The sequence below is a fragment of the Lepisosteus platostomus genome, chromosome 9 (genome assembly GCF_059453375.1).
Source record: "Lepisosteus platostomus isolate fLepPlt1 chromosome 9, fLepPlt1.hap1, whole genome shotgun sequence".
Lineage (NCBI taxonomy): Eukaryota > Metazoa > Chordata > Actinopteri > Semionotiformes > Lepisosteidae > Lepisosteus > Lepisosteus platostomus.
Window position 1 is genome coordinate 61,186,691 of NC_142619.1, and position 23,188 is coordinate 61,209,878.

General features: G+C 44.4%; 1 protein-coding gene across 1 annotated transcript in view; it reads right to left on the reverse strand.

The window, feature by feature from the left end:
* anks1b (ankyrin repeat and sterile alpha motif domain containing 1B) overlaps positions 1 to 23,188 on the reverse strand; it is a 334,903-nt gene that overhangs the window by 137,482 nt on the left and 174,233 nt on the right. Inside the window, exon 10 of the mRNA XM_088646015.1 lies at positions 11,911 to 12,058. Coding sequence (XP_088502141.1) covers positions 11,911 to 12,058 — 148 coding nt within the window. The remainder of the gene's footprint in view (positions 1 to 11,910; positions 12,059 to 23,188) is intronic.

Genomic DNA, 23,188 nt, shown 5'->3' on the forward strand with positions numbered 1-23,188 from the left:
CTTGTTTTGCGTGGAATATGCATGAACAAGGGCAGTGATGATAGAATGGGAGATTTCATGCCCTGATCTGAAAGCAAATAATTAATGTTTTTCTTTTCATAAAGCGAAAACGCTCCTTTAATTTTATTTCGCAACGATGTCCGTGAAGTCAATGGAGCATGAGATTCATTATAGAGGATGCATTCCCAGCTAATTGTATTGTTCAACAGCATCAGTGTGACTGTTCACAACAGGCGCTGGAAAAGGAGCTGTATAAACCTGAGTACCTCGATGCCTGCGAGATCGACAGTGGGAAGGAAGCAGAGGAAGGCAGATGTTATTGAACGGAGGTACGGTCCTATTCGCAAGGCCATGCTGTCTGCAGTGCCGGTATGCTCACGTCCACCTGGGCAATCAGCCAGCTCTGAGACAGCCAGCACAAAACAAAATCTGTTATCGCAAATGTTTGCAAAACAGTATCTGCTCTGGATTATTCCATGAAGCGAGTGATGGCGCCTGATACCAATCTAGAATTCCAACTCTGATCAGACAAAGCTCTCGTGTGTGACTCTCAATTAGATTTTTTTTCCCTCTGGACAGAATAAGATGACTTTAATGAAATTAAATATTTAATTAAGTGCATCGATTAATTAAAAGTGACGTCTCCCCAGCCGATGGGATTCCGAAGGGCTCCTGGAATCCCAGCGGGAAGCAGGGCGCCCCGAGAGTCTGCCTGTGGCGTTGGACACGGCAGGTGTCTGGGCGGAGCGAGGATTAGAAGCTCTTCCTGATCCATCAGGGGCCGACGTGATGCTCTGCAGGGTTAAAGACAGGTAACAGATGCTGCTGCTTGATAAATCATTCTGCGCTAATCTCCTCACCGCTGCAGTCGTGTGGCAGCACTCAGCGACGCAGAGCCCCCCCTCCAGGGGAAAACATACCAGAACGCAGGTAGGGCACCGAAAGGCTCAGATGCCGAAGAGCCTAGATGATCATGCAGTTACAGTGGCTACTTCTTCCTGCCACTTGGAGTGTACTGTTTGCACAAGGCAGCAATGCGAACCAGTGCACCACTGATGCAAATACATGCTTAATAAAAAGATAGTGCCAAAACAAACGTGTTTTCTTAGGATGATACTTACTGTAGATCTCAAGTTCAAAATCATATAATGAAATTATTCTAAGTCATGGAATAATTAACACATCTATTATATAAAAACCTACTCTGGTAATAAATTGATTCACATTTGAATTAAACAGCAACAGGCTGTATTCTAGCCACAGTTTCAGAAATACAGCCAGTGCTCAGATCCAGACACCTAATCTCTCTGGAGAAGCATTTATAACTCAGAGGAAAATGTCATGAGATATAAAAGTATTCTTATGTCAACAGAACTGAAAGCTCTCGTCTTGGGACTCAGTGTACTGAAACCACTGGCCAGTTCATCCTGGAGAGGAAAGGCCGATCAAGCCAGCAAAGCAGGAAGTGACACAGAGGGAAAAAAAGCTGCAATTTACTGTATCTTGCACACTAACAAAGACAGTTAGGGCCTGTACAGTAAGTCAGATATGGGAATCAAGCATAATAAAAGTGAAAACAAATTACCACTAAGAAAACAAAATTGTGCATCTTGGCTCTTAGAATCTGCTTCTAAGATGGAGCCTGGCGTGGAGGAGGAGGAAGCCCCAAGGAAGAGGAAAGAGGAGAGTCCCAAACTGCCCACAGCTGGACAGGAGGTTCAGCAGCACTGTGTACTGTGTACAGAGAGCACCATCCTGCGTGCTCTCAGAGCTCGGAGCCCACATACAGGGCACACAAACACACCTGTCATTTTCCTGCCCTGACAGGCTGAATGAACTGAACCCTTTTAGACCGAAACAGAGAAAACTACGAGAGGACCTAGTACTGTACATTATTCAAAATCCTTCAACACACTGACAAAGTCATGTCGGCGGATTTCTCCAGAATGAACAGTCAAACACGAACTGTGTGGAAGTTCAATTAAAACCAAGAACAGGAGGTACTTCTTTACCTAGAGGGTTACGGGAGAGTGGGACAAGCTACCCAACAATATTGTTCAAGCTGATACCCTGGTTTCTATCAAGAAACAGCTGGAGAAGATCCTGGGATCAATTAGCTATTGTACTAACTCCCAGACGGGCCAGTTGGGCTGATGGCTCCTCTCCTTTGGAACTGCTCAGTCTGAGCTCCGGCCTCACTAATACTGCCAGCAACATGTCTCCCACTCCTTCCCGGAAAACAGCAATGTGCGCAGCTGAACAATGTGAAAATGTCACATGCACTAGAGTGTCCCTGTGTCTCCTCGCATAGGAGACAGCTCACGCTCAGGGAAAGGGATCATCAGAAAAATACGGGATTATGATATTAAACTTCATACATTTTCCAAAGTGACCACACTGCAGTTACCCACCTCTTAAAATATTAAAGATCTATTTTTAATACAGTGTTTGAGATTTCCAGCACTGCCACCGGATTTTATCGCCCTTTGCAAACAGAAGACGGTTCTGTTTCTATAGCAACCCAGCACTTAACCAGGTGTAGGAAAAATGAAACTCCCCAGGTCATTTACTTGAAAGCCTGTGCTCCTCTATAGCCTTTAAAGAAAAAAAAAATTAATACCCGTAACTTTGTTTATAAAAAAACAATAGCATGAATGAGTTACATCACTGGGCTCTAAGCGGCTTCTGGGATTAAGTATGGGGACACTGCCAGACTCCAGCTCCGGTCTGCCTCGTGTTCCATCGCTAAAACCAGACCAGCGTGGCAGGGGGTCAGCTGATGCAAGAGCTAATGAAAGTTGTACTAATGATGCCAAACAGCCACCATGTCCCATGGCTGCAAGGGAACCAGTTAAAAGTTCTGTGCTAAAAAACAGAAGGTAAAGTACAACATTTTGCCTGTTGAGCCTCTTCCAGTGTGGTGGAGAGAGAGGAAGGTAGCAGAGATACTGTATAAACCTGCATTCGCACCGACGACCTACATGGCTGTGCTGTGTTCTCCTGAGCTCGATCCTCCCGCTACCCTCCTTTCTCCCTCTCCGCCGGAACACCGCGCATCGCCTTTCTGATCCGTAGTGCGGGATTCAACTCTCCTTCTTCCTGCATCAAACAGGACCTGCGTTACGGGTATCAGCCACTAGGTGGCTTCGGACTGACTCTTGAACCAGCAAAATAATTGGTAGATACTGAGCTGCACAATTTTTTAAGCGTTAGACAAATGTTATTCGAAAGCAAGATTCATGAGCTTAAAGAAAATGCGAGCACTTTCCTACATTCCTTTACCTCCGTGTTCATCACGATTGGGTTATTTACCTTACCATTGCTTGCAGCTGGCTGTGGCTGGGGTTCTGGACTTCTGCCCAGGTGAGACAATGCTGTTGTAGCCGTGATTGAGGCACAGTACCTCCCCCAGACTGGACAGGAAAACACCCAGCTGTATTTCTGGGTGCAGATGGAAGTTCCTTTGGATAAAGGCATCATCCAAATACATCAGTAACTAAAAGCTTTTTTACAAGATGGATTCCTGGATTCTAAGGATTTCAGACAGGGAAGCCATTTTTTCATTTGTTAAATTTGTTAAATTGTTACGTAAAGCAAAACACAGCTCTTAAACTGTCTCTCACCCAAGACTTGCATCTTCCATACACACACACACACCTCCCATACACACACACACACACACACCTCCCATACACACACACACACACCTCCCATACACACACCTCCCATACACACACACACACACACCTCCCATACAGACACACACACACACACCTCCCATACACACACACACACACACACACCTCCCATTCACACACACACACCTCCCAGGGCCACAGGCTACAGTGCGATTCCTACTCTGCCAACCACGTGGACAAGCTACAGTACAGCAGCCGAATCGACCCTTTTCTTCTGACTTAGGAAAGTGCCTCAATTTCTCGCATCACATGCAGAAAAAAAACCTAAAGTACAGAAAATTATAATGCACACGACTGCGGGTCCGAGCTAAGAGTGGGAAGAGAAAGGCATTTAAAAAACAGGCCTTCTACCCCCTGAAGGGAGTAAAAACGAGTGGGGTTTTGTGATAGCACTGAAGAATAGAGCTGGTTGGAACAATTCAATTCTGAGCCACTTTCTCTGCATAGAACAGTCAGCGGGGTAGCTTAATCTACCTACAGTACATTTATTTCACTAGCCAGATTTAGAGCACTCCAAGAGCTGTGGGATAGAAATGAAAAATGACACAAATCCAGTGAAACACCCCAAAAAAAACAAGCAAAAAGAAAACCAACAACAGGAAGCATTGATTGAAATAAGCAGCATGATCATAGCCTAATAGAGAAGTCTTTTTTAATTACTGGTCAGATTCAATTAACAGAGTGAGGCAGGTGGTTTTCCAACTGGAATTAAACAACAGTACATGAATCATGGCACTGATTTAAAGGCCTGGACTTGTTGTTTTGCTCCCAGAAGTTAAAAATGTGGGATTACAAAGGGAAGGAGACATTGAAAGTTCCTGAGGGGTCCATTCATCCCCGATTAAGGAAAGTGAAAGGGATGTGCATGAATTTCCAGTAGATCCCCGGGTTACTCAGCAGCACTGAAATGAGCAGGAAATGACAATCAGTGCGAAACATTGACACTGCTTGTCTTTCAGCTTCAGATGTGTTACAGGATCCACCTGCTAGTCTGTGGGGATCTGTGGGGACCTTCAGCATAATCTGTTCTCAAGCGCTTGGATGAGCTGCACTGCCAGAAACTGAGAAACAACCAACAAGCTGATCTTGGCAGACTTTGGGGATGAGGGTATACAGTTTTTATCAAACATCAAATCAACACCCCTGTAAAAATCGTCAGTTCGTTCTGACTGAAATTGCCATATTCCAGTTTGCAAAAAATACCCCACATTCAAAAAGGCATTTCAGATGAGCAATCCCCTTACTTCTGCAGTGCTGCTGTCCTGGTCTCACGTGCGGAGCCCAGACAGGTTAAGATGCGTCATTCCTTGAGAAAATGACTTATAAAACGGTCAGAAAGATTCGCTCTTTACTATAGCCAGTGCATACTGTAACTAGCTCACTCTGAAGCAAACAGTGGTACAGAAATGATGTATTGTATATTGTTGGACACTCAGCTGGTGTGATAAAGTGAGCAGCTTTAGAGAGTGTCTGTTCACCCACACAGGAGCTGCCAGTCCACCAGCAGGCCAGATCCACACAGACCTCCTCCACCATCCACATACTCTCCTACAGCCCTTCACCTCAGATCATTTCCTCAGCTTCGCACACTGACCGAAGGAGAAAACGAAACTCCTTCCTGCGCGGTCCCTGCACGGAGACCTTCACCTGCTCCCGATAGGCAATCATTCCTGTGGCTCGCTGCTCTCTACACTTCGGGCGAGGGCGCAACACGCGTCATTAAAGCAGTTTGCTACCTTGGAAAACAGCTTATGAATAAACCTCAGGCTTCTGTGTGGTTATAGGTGTGGAGCTCAGCATTGCAGCAAACTTTAAAAACAAAACTGCAACAAATTACATAATTCCTGTTGACTCACGGATGGCGAGAAGTGTTTTTACACTGTTGTTTTACAGATAGTCCACATGCATTCCCTTATTTCCTGTGCTTTGCTCTTATGTGTCCATAAGGTGACCTAAAACAAGCACAGAGCTTTTCATTTACTACGGCATAAGAGCATAAAATTGGTCAGATGGAAATGACAACAGAATGTGAATCATGTAAACGCAGACACACAAAAGGATAAACATGATGAAATATTTATGCTCAGGTACAAGGTCAAGTAAAAAACGGATATCCTCAAGATATTTCTATCTGTGTGCAAGGTCCTCAGATTTAATACAAAAGCTTTTTGTATTTTGCTCACTTCACCCAAAACCTCTGTAGAATGGGTTGATAGTAGAAGAAGCCACAGCCTGAATACTGTGCCTAATGAAGAATTGTACTGGACTGCTTGAATATTGCATCCTTTGAACAGGCTTCCTGTTTATATACTCACCAAATAGTCTGGGGCAACTGAGCTTCATATCCCAAGAATCATTAAAAAAGAGCAAATTCCTGCTTACAACTTGGAGGAAAGACTGCAACTGGCTGTGATTTATAAAAATCCTACATTTTAAAAAGCGTGTTCCCTTTTAATTTTAGAGTTTGTACTCTGTGTTACTTGTTGATTGTCATAATTTTTATATTTTTGGCACACTATGTCAAAATATTCCCCTATCACACTTCTGTTACATTCTATAGAACTGCTTTCATTTCATTTATTTTCATGCATTCTTATTCCAGGAATCTGCTGGAAGATTTATTCTTAAGTCATGGCTCAATTCATGTCAATTCATGTCAGAGTTGGACAGCTGCTCCTGCTGTTACTGTCCCACACGGCTTTTGTCTGTGATGACACATGAATGTCTAACACATGAGTTTATATCCTACACCTTACATGGCTTTTCCACTGAGCCACAATAAAATGGTTCAAGTATGACAATGCTACAGTAGCTTATGTCACTTACTAAGTGTGTTTTACTGGCCTGGTTCCCCTAACTCTTACTGTATGTATGGAACTTCACCAAGATCCCGGCTCTCTTGTTCTTTCTCTTCCAAGAAAGTCTGACCAGACATCTTTCCTTCTTCAGCTCATCCCTGAACTCTTTCTTACACACTGGACTCTTCTTCCACTAAAGATTACTCTGTCATCCAGCTCTCCTCCTCATCTTCTTTCTTTCTCTCTTCAATACTGTAGTTTCCAAAGGGTACTCCACTGTGCTCAGTCTCTGGGCATGAGAGTCTCAACCCCAGTGACTCCACTGTGCTCAGTCTCTGGGCACGAGAGTCTCAACCCCAGTGACTCCACTGTGCTCAGTCTCTGGGCATGAGAGTCTCAACCCCAGTGACTCCACTGTGCTCAGTCTCTGGGCATGAGAGTCTCAACCCCAGTGACTCCACTGTGCTCAGTCTCTGGGCACGAGAGTCTCAACCCCAGTGCCTCCACTGTGCTCAGTCTCTGGGCACGAGAGTCTCGACCCCAGTGACTCCACTGTGCTCAGTCTCTGGGCATGAGAGTCTCAACCCCAGTGACTCCACTGTGCTCAGTCTCTGGGCACGAGAGTCTCAACCCCAGTGACTCCACTGTTCTCAGTCTCTGGGCATGAGAGTCTCAACCGCAGGGATTTCAGTGTATCCAGTTCCCAGTTACTCCTGGTCTTTTACTCCTCACCACTCAGTAATTCATGACAAAATTCAAAAGCTGGTAAGCATTTTCAGCACAAATTGGGGTTTTGTTCATCACAGTTGTCTCTCTGGTAGCATCCTTCTCTTCTACAGGGAGAGGTGTGCGAAGTGATGAATATTTTATTACTGTTTTATTAATCACCGTTGGATTCCCTTCAAAGGCGGATGTTTAATTGCGATGGGGATTTTCAAAGGCGCTGTAGCTCAAGGAGAACTAGAACAATAAACTTCAGTGATTATTCAGCTCAGTCAATATGAATTACGAAGGGGTGGTGTATTGATTGCTTACCTGAGTCACACACAACATACTGAGACAGTAGCACTTTGCTTTGGTGCAGTTTCAGTTTAACTCCCCCCACCACGGTCACCCCCCCAGAAAAAGACATATTTGAGGTTTATTCACTATTTGCCTTCAAGCGAATCAGAAGGAGAAATGAAGGACTTTGAAATTCTAAGACAGACGCCCAGGTTCAGGTGTTGTCAGTGGTGTGGAGACTCAAGCATGAGCCAAGTCAAGAGGAGGAGACAGAACCAGGAAGCGCCTCTGGCACGGCCTGATAGCAACAGACCTCAGCCAGGAGACACTGTTAGCACACTGTCAATTTCTGCAGTAGGAATTCCACACTCCTGAAAAAACCCCAGTCTAAACTCGAAACAGCGCTGTGGAAATGTCACAGGCATGATCGCTAGCACATCAACCCTGCATGCTTTCGGGTCACAGCGGCTCTGTGGATCCACGCATGCTGCAGCCACAAGCGATCAAGACGGGGCTCCTGGTGTGGGCGAGTGAAGACACTGTGAGGCCACAGGCTGGACCTCATGCTGGAGGAAGATGGGGCTTTGTACCAGCAGCTGCATCTGCTGCAGGCGATGGTGTGCCACCAGGTGAGGGAGCTCAGCTCAGTCTCCACCCTTTGGAGATTTGTGACAGAGTGCTTGTTATTTTTTTCTTTCTGAATGTGAAATACTCCAGTACTTCCCTCTACCCTTCTGGTATGTTTGAGAGAGTGTATGTGATACGAATGAAGTGTGAATGATACTTACCCTTTTGTTGTTCCCCTAAAATCACTGCAGTGTTCCCCGTTGGAGTATTGTGTTGTGTTGGACAACATGGCCACCAGTATCCTTCTGTTTGTAGTTTGTAGTTCCCCACACTGCCACATCAGCAGTACTAAAAACACTGCTGATCTTAAAGGGAAAGGTTTCTAGTAGGCCATCTATAAATAACTAATGTATGATTATTTGTTTGATTTAAAGGTATAAAAGCTGTTGCATGACTTTGTTAAACTTTACAGGTTACTCTGGATTTGTACTAAGTACTTTATTTGTTTAAAAATTGTCCACCAGAGATGGGCAAGTCCCTTTAAGAGAGAAGGGCCCTGGGATAGGAGGGGCTATAAAAGGGACTGGGAGAGCTCAGTATGGAGGAGGGTGCCTTGGAGGAAAGGTGGGGAGAGAACTCCTGTGAAGGGTTTTTTTTTTTGTTATCTCTATTTTTTTTGGGGGGGGCAATAAATCCAGTTTTGTTTGCATTTGAAAACTGCTTTGTGGGAGTTTCTTTTCTTCTGAGCCAAGCCTGGTCACTTGGCCGGTGACAAGATTCCAGAGCATGACGCTTCTCGTCAGCTGGTGCTGACACTTTCCTCCACCCCCTGATGGAGGGGCTGAGAACATACAGTATCGAAACAGGTTGCTTTTGTGTGGAAAACTTTTTGCCCCGGTTTTGCTTTTTTGTTAGGAGGGTTTAAACGTAAGAAACAAAAGTATCTGCAAGATTGAGTTAAGAACACGGAACACTGCCCAAAGTAAAAGCAACTGTTTGCAAATGGAGATTTTACAGAAACAAAAAACACTATTAAAATATACTGTACCTTACAACAACAGAAATATAATGATAAAACAGGCATTTTACATGTATCCTAAGGTAGAAATGTCTCTATTTATGCTGACAGTTTTTTGTCTGCTCACACATGGCCCTGTGCCAGTATATCTGTTACCCCTAGCAGTGACCCTGGGTTCTATTACCACAAAGATGAATCCAGTCCAGAGCTAGCTTGTTTCTTTAGATTTACCACCTGCTAAATACTATATTTAAGTCCTAATGATCTCTCACGTAGAAGCCAGGTGAAATACTGGAAAGAACAGTCACCATAAATCCTAGGCCTCCAGAAAACAAGATCTTCCTGTCTGAGAGAGTTCATCTTTAGAGAGCTACTTTGTCATTAATGCATTGCCAGCTGGAGATGTAAATGCCAGAGTCTCAGCCGCTGAAGGTTCAAGGAGACATGTTCTACCGTGTGTCTCACATAACTCAAGCGAAAGATCTTTTTCATGGGCGCATTCAGGTAGAACACATTACTGGAGCTGGAGACTGACAAGAATATCTTTTGACCTAATGGAGCAAAATTTTAAACAAGAAGTTGAGTTAACTGAGCAAACTTCTTTAAATAGCATGAAGGAGTCAAGGCGTCACAGAAATGCCTAAGGACAAATAACGTTACTGTAGTCACATTACTGTCAACTGTCAATCAAAGTTTAACTGCAGTATATAGCAGAGGTTGCTGAAATGAACCACAAGCCACATGCAACACTTGGTGACAGAAAACAATCCCCAATGGACTCCCAAAACTAAGCCTAGCATTAGAAAACAGATCATCCAACTTAAAAATACACACACTAAGGATACTCATGGTTTGAACCCTAGTTCAGGGCCAGGAAAGCAGCCCTCCCTATTCAGACTGCCTAGTTTAAGTGCTAACTATGGGAGCTCTTTTCACTGGCTGCTCAGTACAGCGGGCAATGTATTTTTACAGAAAGAGGTCAGGCCCACACAGTCTGCTGAACCCCTGCACAGTGAGTCTAAACTGGGTGGCTCATTATACTTTGAAGGACAAGTACTGTATGCTTCAACAAGAACAGAACCCTTCCAAGTACACGGATTTAGAAAAAATAATAATAAACTTTATTTTATATAGTGCCTTTAAAGGTGACTTCTCAAAGCGCTTTTTAGAGAATGACAAAAAAAAAACATAAGATATGCACGATGAGAATACACAGTGAGAGGAGACAGTAGATGAGGGTACTGAATACAGTAGGAGTATAAAGAAGAAGGTTTTCTAAAGAAGAAGGTTTTGAGTCTGGATTTGAAGGCGTTTAGAGAAGGTGACTCTCATGATATCCTTGGGCAGAGAGTTCCAGAGCTTAGGGGCATAATAGGAGAAGGCCCTGTCACCCACAGAGTGTAGACGGGCTTGGGGGACAGACAGGAGACCAGAATTAGAAGAGCGAAGGTTGCGAGGTGGGGAGTAGGGCGATAGTAACTCAGACAGGTACTGAGGTGCCAAGCCATGCAGAGCCTTATAGGTGATCATGAGGATTCAGAAGTCGACACAAACCCTGACAGGAAGCCAGTGCAAGGACTCCAGGACAGGAGTAATGTGATCACTTGCACTAGACCTGGTCAGGATTCTGGCTGCTGAATTTTGGAAATATGATACAGTAGATGCTGGAAGCACACGACACTGATGAACAGCAACGGGAAGGATCTCCCTCCCCAGTCCTTCACACCCAGGTTGCTTCTGCATGTCCTTCCTGCCTCGCGGAGGCGCAGGGAAAAGACCGAAATGCCACCTCGAGCCACTGGCGGGGGCTCCACCCTCTGCTCTGCCAGGCTCCTCAAGCGCCCATCAAGCAATCCTCTCCCAGGAGAACGTGGAAGGAGGACGTCTGCACAGCGAATTCCCTCTTCTCTGGCTGGGGGAGGAGCCCCCGGGGACTGGCGAGCAGGAGGACCGACCCGTCTCAGGGAGCACAAGAACGGGAAATGAAAGGAGCGTGAAGGGAGTCCTAGAGAGAGACAGGCTCGCACCCTGAGCTCCCCCAGTGACCCTGGGGGGGGGATTCAGAACTCGCTGGGCTGTCTCACGTGTGCAGGTCTCCACACTCGCAGAGCTGGCGCTCACAGGGGGAGGAGGAGGGGTGCTTCCTGTGAAAGTGCTCCTCTGAGAAACCAGTCTTCCTTGTGTGACGGTGCAGGGAAGCAACTCATCGCTTCCTTACCAGAACAAGGCTTACAAGAGCTTTTCAGGAACATCGACGCCAACCATAGCGTTTTTCGAACTGCCATATTTTACATTATTGAAGCAAACCTCTAGCATCTTAAACACTCGACCTCAAAAATACAGCAAAAAGTTTCTACATAGCAAAAATCTTCAATAAGTCGTAACTAAGGCACGGCAGCCAGACACTAAAACAAAACGTTTTTTTATCCCATGCTGGTATTTAAGTATTGATATTATTTTTATCTACATTCATTAGTAATGTCAGTAAAGCACATTCTGTGAACTTACTCACTCTACTCCATCGAGAAACACAGTGACAAACGTGTATTTTAAATAAACAGTACAAATTGTACATTTCGCAACAGCAATCATAAACATCGCTGCTTCACTTACAGCTGAAGATAGCTCGCACAGCTCTGTAGAAAAAGGCATAATTTCTCAAATCTATAACACTGCCCAAGTTACTGCTGGCCCGCAAGCTTTAGACTCCTATTTAGAAGTACCCCACTTATTTTTTCAAAGAAAACAAGCCTGTTTCTCTCACCCTCGCTTCAGCAGGAGTGATGAAGGCCACCGGCCTAGCCGTGATTTGAGAAGGTCCACTCACCGGTCTTGGAAGACGACAGTCTGCAGATGTCTAAAGAGCAGGGCTTCCTGGTGACCGCAGTCGCCACGAACTCGAAGGGGTTGTCCTCCTCCTCGGGAGAGAAGACGTCCAGCGAGGGAGACGGCACGATCTCTACTGCCTGGTTGTCCTGGAAAACAACACAGGAAGACCTGTCATGCACTCTGGAGATGATTACACAGAACCCTGGGCCGGGGAGAGAACGCGAGGCCGACAATACGCAGAACGGCAGTGTTGACACAGCGCTTCCTGTCTGCTTTGGGAAGGGACTATTGTTAATGAAACAATTCCGGAGAACACAGTTGTTTAAATCCTGTGAGCTCTCAAACAAATTCAGCTTTAGGTGGGGGTGGGGCGCGCAAATGTCGAGTCTGTCGCCTACAATCTACTGTATAATATCCTGGCTTAGCAATATTGGAAAGGTTAAACAGACCTTCCCAGCCCTGGTCCCAAAGGAACATCATCTCCATCCCAGCACTTCCCAGCCCCTGTCCTGTAGGAACACCGTCTCTATCCCAGTGCTTCCCAGCCTCTTTCCTGTAGGAACACTGTCTCAATCCCAGCACTTCCCAGCCCCGGTCCTGTAGGAACACTGTCTCTATCCCAGCGCTTCCCAGCCCCGGTCCTGTAGGAACACCTTCTCTATCCCAGCACTTCCCACCCCTGGTTCCAGAGGAACACTGTCTCTATCCCAGTGCTTCCCAGTGCTTCCCAGCCCCAGTCCCAGAGGAACACCGTCTCTATCCCAGCGCTTCCCAGCCCCAGTGAGTGTAGGGAACTGTTGTTCATTTGTTAGTTTTAAAGCCATGTCAATCCAAACTGTATCCATGTCCTGAAGGAGCTCGAGACTTAGGGCTTCAACCTTCTGGGTCCGAAGCCTGTTTCCAAAATGCTCAACACAAATGCATAGAGAAACATCCTAATTTCTGTTCTAAAAATATCTGTTTAGTTTCCAATTGTACATTCCTACTGAGTCCAGAAAAGTCCCCCTTGGCTGACCGTACTCATTAGAACTTCATGTGCTGTACATAGATCAAGTCTCTTCATAATCCCCTTTGTAGACGGAATAAATCAGCTCCCTTCACCTTTCTGTCTGCAACAATCCCCTGAGACCAGGAGTCATCCTCGCTGCTCTTCTTTGAAGTCTTTTGAAAGCCGTAATATCTTCCTGGTGGTACAATGACCACGATCGAGCACAACAATTTTAACTGTAGTCTACATTGGAAGGCTCAAGTCTAACTTCCCTGGACTTGAATCTGACACTTTTTGCTCTATAAGCAAGCATTCCGTTTGCTTTGTTTATAACATAAGATAAGATCAGATCACTTTATTGGTCAGATACAATTTCTTGCAAGAGGAATTTGTCTTTTCGCAGACCCCAGCATGCTCTCCATGAGACACAGACAGGGAGAGAAGCTTGGGGTCAGAGCACAGGGTCAGCCATATATATGGTGCCCCTGGAGCACTTGGGGTTAAGGGTCTTGCTCAGGGGCCCAACAGAGTAGGATTCCTCTGCCGGCTGCAGGATTTGAACCAGCAACCTTCCAGCCACAGTGCCACCGCTCCGCCCAGTAAACTGCATCCCCACGGTGTTGTCACAAGGACGCATGAGAATGCACAAACTGTGAACACCCAGACCCTCTTCGTGTCCAGAGTCCTGGCAACATGCACAGCGCGTGTTTCCACTAACTGTGTGGATCACTTTGCTCTGGCCCGGTGCCTGCCCTTGATTGAGCCCGGTCTGGTCTCTTTGTACTGTAACTCCCCTGCTGGTGCTTCTGAGATTACCCCTCCAGCTGTTGTGGTATCATCTGAAAATCTAACTAGTTTTCCAGCTACATCAGAATCTAAATATTTGAAATACATCGGGAAGAGCAACAGGCTTAAAACATAGCACATCAGTGACTGCATCCAACCCATAAGAGGTTACAGCCCTTGTGCTGTTTCCTGTTTATCATACAGTTCTCTATCCATATAATATCTTGGATCCTTTATCTTTTAATCTGAGGAGGAAATCTCAATATATTTCATGGTGTTATCTAAGGTCTTATATTCAACAAATTCTAACAAAGTTTAAAAAATCGTGGCTTTCTAAATCCGTCTTTGATGTCTCTTAAAATGCTGTTGTCAAGTATAGTATCCTTCTAGTTTAGCTATAACTACTGATTGCATAACATCACCAGCAACAAAAGTAAGACTGATTGGTCTATAGCTTCATTTAGTCAGATTAAGTTCTGTCTCCCTTCATGAATTGGTGTCAAATTTGCAGTTCTCCAATCTATGGGTGCAGATTAAGGTGACGATATAAACACTATTCCTGCCAACTACTGTATCTGACAGTGTGAACAGCTGGACAGTGTAACAGATTTGTTCAAAAGCTGGATTCTGGACCCAGGTTAATATTGAACAGCTGATCAGAATTCTACACTCAAACACTGACATGCCAAGTTTACAGATTCATGTCCTACAGTTTAAGGGTTGTTTTAAAATGCATCCTGTCACAAAGGAGTTATGTGGTCACTGCAGTGCAGCTCCCTTTCCAATTGAGAGCTGGAAAGGTGTTTAGGAATAACATAATAATAATAAACTTTATTTTATATAGCGCCTTTAAAGGTGGCTTCTCAAAGCGCTTTACAGGATGATAATAACAATAAATAAGAAGAATACACAAGATAAGACACAAGACACAGCAAACATCCTTCATTTCTTTAAGTATAGCTGGAAAATACCAGCAGGCCTTTGTGGCCTCCTAGTTTTAAGCAGCCACATACTCCACAGCTCCTCATTATCAGTTGTACTGTATGTTTTGCAAAATCCTCATCACGTTCAGCATGTTTACCATTTCACAAATAAAAGCTAGTTCTCTACTACAGCTCTTACAATTGTTTTACTGCTATACCTCTAAAAAAGCACTTTGAATCATTCACTTTACTTTCTCCCCCTCCACAATTCCAAATATTATTTTTTTCCGCTGTGCCTGAAATGTATGAAGTTTACTGTATACTCTTTATCTATTTTCTAACCTTGGGTCCTTTTTCACACTCTGTGGAGCCCTCTATTACATTTTTTTCTCAATTTCTCCATTAAATAATTTAGGCTTAATTTTCCTACATGTGGATTTAATTGATGAAGGAATTAATTTATTCTGATCCTTTACGATTGTGTTTTTCAAGTGTGACCGTCCGACTTCTACTGATCCCTTCGCCCCAGTTCACTGTTTGCAAGCCCAGCCTTGTTACTTCGTCGTCTGCTTTTCTAGAATTTCGTTGCACATCCTAATTTTAGACTCAGCCTTCAGCAATTTCTAGCACACTGGATGTGAGCCCCCCTGGTGTCACGATTATAGTCCCCCCTCCTTAAGGGTGCTCCAGCCCTTTCACTCAAGACTGTATTCTATGCACCTGCTCCCTATTCCCAGCCCACCTTAAAAGCCAGGCGCTGACGCTCATCCGGGCTCTGCATCTGGTTTCCGTACCGTGCGAGTCCGGGACCTGGAAGCGCCTGGTCCCGTTAAGGTTTTAACCTCTGTTCCCGTTCCTGTTCCCTGTCTGCCGGTTCCGACCCGGCCTTCGTGTTTTAATTCCTTGTTCTGATGGATCTCCTGGGTTTGGACTTACCCTTGTGTTTTGGATACCCTCTAAGGATTACTCTTTTGGATTGTTCGCCTCGGTCACACCTCCCCCGTGCACCAGCGCACTTTGGACACGCCCCCCTGTCTTCAGCCCCGTATTCCTGCATGACGTTTCCCCAGTGTTTCCCCCACTTCCTCAGATTGTGTCGTCCGCATAGGGTCCGGAAAGAACTGTTCGTTACACCTGGGTCACACTGTCAGCACCTCAGTACTATTACTGTGGGGTGAAGGCTCTTGGATTCCCTGGGGTCCATCAGTTCTTTCTGTTCCTCCAGGTTGCCAGTGCCCCCTCCTGTCTCCAGCAAGAACTGGGATCATCTCCCGTATACCGTGCCCTACCGCCACCCCGCCATCTCTCTCTCAAGAAAGAGAGAAAGAAATAAGTAACGTGTCATTGATGATGCTGCTTTATCAATACTTGGAGCTACACCAAAGTTGTATTTTCACTGTAATAATTGACATTATACTTACAGAGACTTTAAATAAAGCCTTAATATCACAGTGTGACATATCACAAGCACCACCACCTCCTCAATTTGACAAGATGTTTAAAGATAAACATTTCAACAATTGCATTATAGCATCCTCTTGCTGCTGAAAGAGATCTTTTGCACCCATTTATACAAGTAGCTGTTTCTTATCAGGAGGGGGGGGGGGGCTTTTTAAGCAACAGATGCAGTTTTGTGCATTTGTTCTGAACAATAGCTGTGTTTCATTTGACACTTTTGTGTATTATATTAATTACACAAACTCACAAGAGATGTTCACTCAGACCTGGACTGTCCTGACAGCAGCGTTTAGTACTGTGAATGAAGATTGATAAAGAAGAAGCTGAATCCGTTATACGCATACAGTACACTTCTAAGAAAACAACTGGTGTTATTTTTGGCCCAAAGGAAAAAAAGCTGCACAGCAACTGAAACAGCATTGAAGCAGGAAGATGGAAAGATGGGAAGAGTTCTTGACAGAACTACATTTCCCAGAATGCAGTGGAGAAATATCCTTAGTCACCTGACAAATTGCAGGAAGATGTGACTTACACTCTACTGTATTATGAGCAGATTAAACTTCCCTTCAAATACAAAATAGGATACTTCCAAAACAACTTCATGCAAACTGTCCCTCGTAAACACAAACATACACAGTACTGTACTTAAGGAGAATGACTGTAAATGGCCATTGGGTCCATGCTGAACACGATTGAAGAATTTGCAAACCAGAATGGACGTTTCACATCTGCTGTGCAATTTGCAAACAGACATTGAAGGCAGCTAACAAAGCAAAGGTTACAGAGAACCATATCAACATAGTGAAAGTGAGTCTGTCTGGTGACACTCTATACAGCACTTCCCTAATAAACACTGCAGATCTGCTGAACATCTGGGAGCTAGGAATAAGAGGGTGAATAGCAACCCTAAATGTACAAAGTTTCAGTCAGCAGTCAAAGCCAAGCAGATAAACAGTTATTTAGTAATCATCAACTTAAAACATGTACTTTCAATTGATCAGAAGTCTCCAAGTGACAACACAGCAGGCCATTAATGGAAATCCCTCCGTGTGCTTCAAGAGGAAGATGTCTCTTTTTTCAATTGACTACTTTTGAAGGAGAAGACGCAGAGGCTGTAGAGGGGTCCCTCTCGTCTGAAAGTAAGCTGTTGCTCATTGCCATCACAGAGAGGACGCCCGGGCAATGCCAGTTTTTAACATGCTTTCAGCAAAGGGCCATGTCTTCTGACATAGTAAACTGTTCAAACGCTCATTCAGAAAGAAAAGTGCCCTAGCAGCTCTTCACAGGCAGCGCTGATCCGTCCAATGGTAATAATGTTTCCCGAAACTGAGGAATCTCAGCTGGGTTCAGGAGAGCTCAAACGTCATTAATTTCAGTTGCTAGACATTAATTCAGGTGCTACAGAAAGAGCAAACCAAAAATAACCAGGGTAACCAACTCAACCATCTGGGTAACAGAAAAAAAAATAATAATGCAAGAAACAGTTTAACAATGGACTTGTGTGTCAGCAACCCCTGAGCAAAAAAGCTCATGCCCCTGCAAGCTCGCTTCCTGCACAACACCATACAGGAAGAGAAATAGTTCAATAAGACTGTTGCACAGCCCTGAGTCAGCTAGTCGACACCACAGCAGAGAGGAGGACAGCGAAGAGGCGTGCCGAAACCTCACCAGTGTCCGGTCACTTTCCCCTCTGCCACCGGACCGCCACTGTCTGGGCTTGACCTCTCCACACGCACCCCCGCCACCTGGAGCGCCGTGCCCACTCTTCACCGCCCGTCCTGCTGGGCGCTCCTGTCCTGTGCACAGCTCCACACGCACCGCGCCCGGCTACAGTTCAAGACTCACGGACAAGACCCCACAGGCCAGGGTCGGTTGTACTAGGGGCCGAATTGAAGTAAATCATAAGAGCTGCAAGTCTGAACTTCCAAGAGATGCCCTAGGGACAACAAGTTGTAACCATTGTCAATGTTTTCAACAAAAAGTCAGGAAACCTTTTTCAGAGGAGCAGTCACTGCAAGGCTAGATAGTTAATGCACAGACGGGTGCCTGGTGTTCACCTCCAGACTGCAAAAACACTGGCAGCACAGACAGCAGCACCCCTGTGCTGTTCAGTACTGATGCCAGAAAATAAAATCACATCAGCAGCCTGCCAGTGTTATCAAACACGATTAGCATCATATAATATTGGCTGTGTTATAACATGGTTAAAAATCTGTTTGTGGACTGTACTAACAATCACAGTGATTTGCAGTGTGGAACTATCAGACGAGACCCTGGCAAAGTTTAACAAGCTGTTGCGAGGATTTAGAGATTAAGCTCGAAGGTAGGAAACAATTTACATGGATATGCAGCTTCCGGAACTGGAAAGATCTCGAATGTACGATAAGCTGGAATCTGATGCCAGTGGAATTGAAAATAAGCGTGGATAAGATAGGGAGTAAAACCCTGAAAATCTTATCACTGCGAAGATCAGGAGCCAAACACTGCAGCACGTACTGTACAGGTGGCATTCCAGGTGGTATTCCACTGTCAATTAGGAATAAAACTCCGGCTTTTCCCTGTGAGAGAATCGGAATGAGCTCCAGCAGGAGCTGAGACCATGTGGAAACTGCCACAGCCAGACAAAACCCAGAATGAAGCACAGTCAGGTCAGAATCATGGAGAATGGACATAAGCAAATGAACAGACAACTCTGGAAACTGCTGGTAAAATATAGCACAGTAATGGTAGCACTTATATTAATGTTACATTAACACCAAATGCAAATGATATTATATATATATAATTTATAATTCTGATTTCTCTGCAAAATCCTCTTCAATGGTTTGTCCTTGTTCCACCAGAAATAATAATATAGAGGTTAATATTCTAAAAACTGTAAAATGTATTTTAGATATGTACAGTACATGTGTGCATTTATATGAAAAATCTAGTTAGTTTCTAATTAATTTCAATTTGTTACAGAACAGAAACGAAGCAAGAGTCTAAGCCCAATCTAAAATTAAAATACTAGCGAATAGAATGAAATTTTAATTACCTGATTTCTTAGATATTTTTCTCTGTATTCTGAGAGATGAAAATGTTATCCTATTAAGACGACTTTCATGTCAATGGATCAAGCTTCAATCTGTTTGCTTTTCAAGTTTCAAAGATATATTGTAACACTAGAGACACAAACAAACTAACTCCAACCCCTAATTAGTGCGTCTCATGCAATTTCCAATGTTAGGTCAGAAACCAAAACAGGAAATCTTTTTTTCCTGAAGTTGCATCATCGGTCCTAGATAACTTCAGCATGCGTGAGCTTGAATGAAGGTGTACAGTATGTGTAATGCTTTACAGCTAGGACAAACCATAAAGGTACTTTAACATCATTCAGCCAACATCATGTAGGAATATCGAGGCTTCCAGTTCCACAAAAGCAGGAAGCTCCGAGACAGCTCCTCCTTCATCCCCTCTCTCATTAGAAGAGGCACATTGAAAAGCTGGTATCGGGAGAGTTCTCATATACTGGCACTTCCCGACACACAGGACAATAAGGAAGCACAAGGTGAATACAATTTCACAAGACTCCTCTTGCTGGTAAAGATGACCATTATTTGTGAGAAAGACAGAGAGCCATTAACCCAACACTCTCCACATGGAGAGCTGGAGCATTAGCAGAACCACTCACACTTATCAGCCAAGACACGTAGTCTCCATATTCACCTTAAATGTTGCAAGAGTGCAAGTACAGTTTTACTACTGTCAAGGCATCAAATGCATTCAGGTTCTCGTAAAAGATACAGAAGCTGTCTTTCCTGTCTAGCACAATGTTTCTCATCCTTCACAGGCTCAAGAGGGTGACAGCTAGCCTTTTGCAAAGTCCAAGATCTCAAAATTCAACTGGCTGCTGATCTCACGGTCATGGAGAAACCCATTAGGGAGTTTCCCCCTTGTACCCAGACCTGCTCAGACCCAAGAACCTAAGCAAGGATGGGACTGCAGTCCTAGGATTGCAGACCTCTATAGAAATCCAGGTTGCTGTGGGTGTTGGCGGACCAGTAATTGGTGGACTTAAGTCTAGCCCAGAAATTCAAAACCACTGCCTCATTACAGTGTCTAAGAACACTTGGCACTGTGAGGAGGTGCTACCCCACATGAGACACGTCCTGATTACGTGACCAACAAAGATTCTCAGGCACTGTGTGACAGTGTGTTTACCCCACCGTCTTGGTTAAGTTCCATCCTGGGTTTGCACAATCTGCCCTCCCTAAAGTTCCCCCTTTATTCAAGGTCACTCCTCCCCTGATCTGCTTTCCACTGGGGCCTCTGGTGCAGAATGGCCTCTGTGTGTCTCCCAGGTGGGGCTGCTGGTGCAGAAAAAAAGCACTTGGGAATCCTTATGGGTGAAAAGTGCAAAATAAATGCAAGTAAATGCATGTGGAAAACAGTCTCACCTTATCAATAATTACATGACTAAGACTGCTTCCCAGGCTGAGAAAATCTGGGATGTTCCTGAAACCCAGGTGCTCTACAGGGGAAGTTCTTACTTGTGAATGATGTTTGGTTCACCTGGGGCTCATTATTGTGAAGTACTTGAGGATCCTGTGGTTAGGATCCATAGGCATGTATGAAGACGCAGCTGCACAATAAAAAACACGCCCATCTGTTGGACAGACTTATGAATCTAAAAGCAGAGCAGTCACACTCTTTATTGCTTTGTTCCTCATTCTTTCAGTTATGCGCTGGACCAAGTGAACAGCACACTGGCTGTTGAGTGGATCATTGCTCGCTAAATTCTCAAGCCAGAAAAGACATCTCAGCTCAGTATTGGCAAAGTCTTGAACAGGGATCACAGCAGAGTAAAAAGTAGCTGTGTTTGGTGAGAAACACCAGCACTGGAAGAGCTGTCTGCGAATTCAGCGCAGTGCGACACCCAGACAGCCAGGAGCAGGGCTTCATTGTGTGTGCAGAGCTGTGTGTATGTAGTGCCTTCCATAAGTATAGGGACAGTGATGAAGTCGAAATTTATAAAAAAAATTGATTTGAGATTAAAAGATGAATATAAGGCAAAAGTACAGAATGTTACCTTTTATTTCTGGGTATTGCTGTGATTATACGGTATGATGTACAGTTTTAGAAAAATAGCACTTTTTCTGTTCAATCACCTCATCTCAAATGAGCATAGCAATCGAGACAATTGGCTGCCAGGAATTTCTTATTGGTCAGTTGTTTTTTGTTGCATTGATTGTGCACATAACAGAGCTGTGAACTGGATTTACTCTTCTCTTCTGTGTCTGCAGGAGTCAGCAGGCCTAAACCAACACAAAGACCAGAGAACTATCTATGAAAGAAAAGCAAGCAATTTGAATGCTGAAAGAAAATAATAATTTAATCTGAACCTTTGCCCAGAAACTGGGCATAGCAAAATCAACAATTCGGAATATCTTGAAAAACAAAGAAACCACTAATGCGCTTAGCAATCAGCAACAGCCAGATCAGCTGAGGACAACAACTGCAGCTGATAATAGAAAATGTACCAGAACTGTAAAGAAAAGGTCTAAAACAACTGTCTATGAAATCTCCGACAGCCTCCACAGTGCAGGGGTGAAGGTATCACAATCTACTGTCTGCAGAAGACTTCAACAGCAGAACACTAAAGTCTACACTGCAGGATGCAAACCTCTCATCAGCACCAAAAATAGAAAGGCCAGATTATAATTTGCTTAAAAGTACAGGGATGAGCCAGCTGGGTTCTGAAACAGGTTTATAGACAGATGACACCAAGATAAAGCTCTAGCAATACGATGGCAGGTGAAGATGATCCAAAGCACCACTTCACCTGTGAAACACGGCAGAGCTGGTGTTGAGGCTTGGGCATGGCTGCCCCTGAACTGGCTCACTCATCGTCATTGATAATGTTCAGCAATAATGTACAGTGACTGTAGCAGCAGGATGTCTTCAGAAGTGTACGGAAACATTTTGTCTGCTTATGTGCAAGAAAACACTTCCAGTCTCACAGGCTGGCGCTTCATCATGCAGCAAGACAATGATCCAAAACACAACCCATCCAAGGGAGTTCATTAGGGGAAAAGAGTGGAAAGTTTTAGACAGGCCAAGTCAATCTCCTGATTCAAATCCAATCAAGCATGGATTTCATTTGCAGAAAAGGAGAAAGAAGTCAGAGCCTCCAAAATAAAACAGCAGCTAAAAATGGCTACTGCAGCAAAGGCTTTGCAAAGGAACTCACAAGAGTAAACCAAGAGTGTGGTGATGTCAGTGGGTCACAGGATTGACGCAGTAATTACATGCAAAGGATTTACAACCAAATACAGTACTAAGCTTCGTGTAGTACTTTATTTTACTTCTAGTTTAATTTATCCCAATACTAATGCTCACCTAAAATGAGGTGATGGAACACAAAAAGTGGCCTTATTCTAAATATTAAAGCACAGCTGATCCCTGTTCTGGTGACTGCCAGCATTCAGATCTCTTGTGAGCCGTGTCTCGGGTGTGCCATCTAAGGTAGGTGAAAAGCTTGGAGAGAGTAACGCCCCTCACGGCATCACACACGATGAATGTTCCCCAGCGCAGAAATTACTCAACATTAATAATTACTACATCAAAGCACACTTGTGAAATATATAGAAACAAAACACACAAAAATAATTAACAAACTTCTTACTTGAAAGTGCCTACAGCTCTGTTTATGCTGTATCTTAGAAATATACGCCCTCCCAGTGGTTAAGCACACCCAGGCATACTAAACATTCATATTTAACATCACTTTATTGGCCCTATACAATTTCTTGTATGAGGAATTCATCTTTTCGCAGACCCCAGCTTGCTCTCCATGAGACACACAGACAGGGAGAGAAGCTGGGGGTCAGAGCGCAGGGTCAGTCATTTATATGGCGCCCCCGGAGCAGCTGGGGTTAAGGGGCTTGCTCAGTGCTTGCTGCACTTGCCTTATTTCTCATAGTAGACAATCTAATTTCTTAAACTCAGTATTTAATTTAATAGCTTTTGGGGGGGATTTTGTGGGGTGGATTTTTTAAATGGAATTCACACTGCTTTAGAAAGAGTGGGGAGGTCAACCTCATTGGCTACACATATACAGTAAATGAGGCACAAACGCA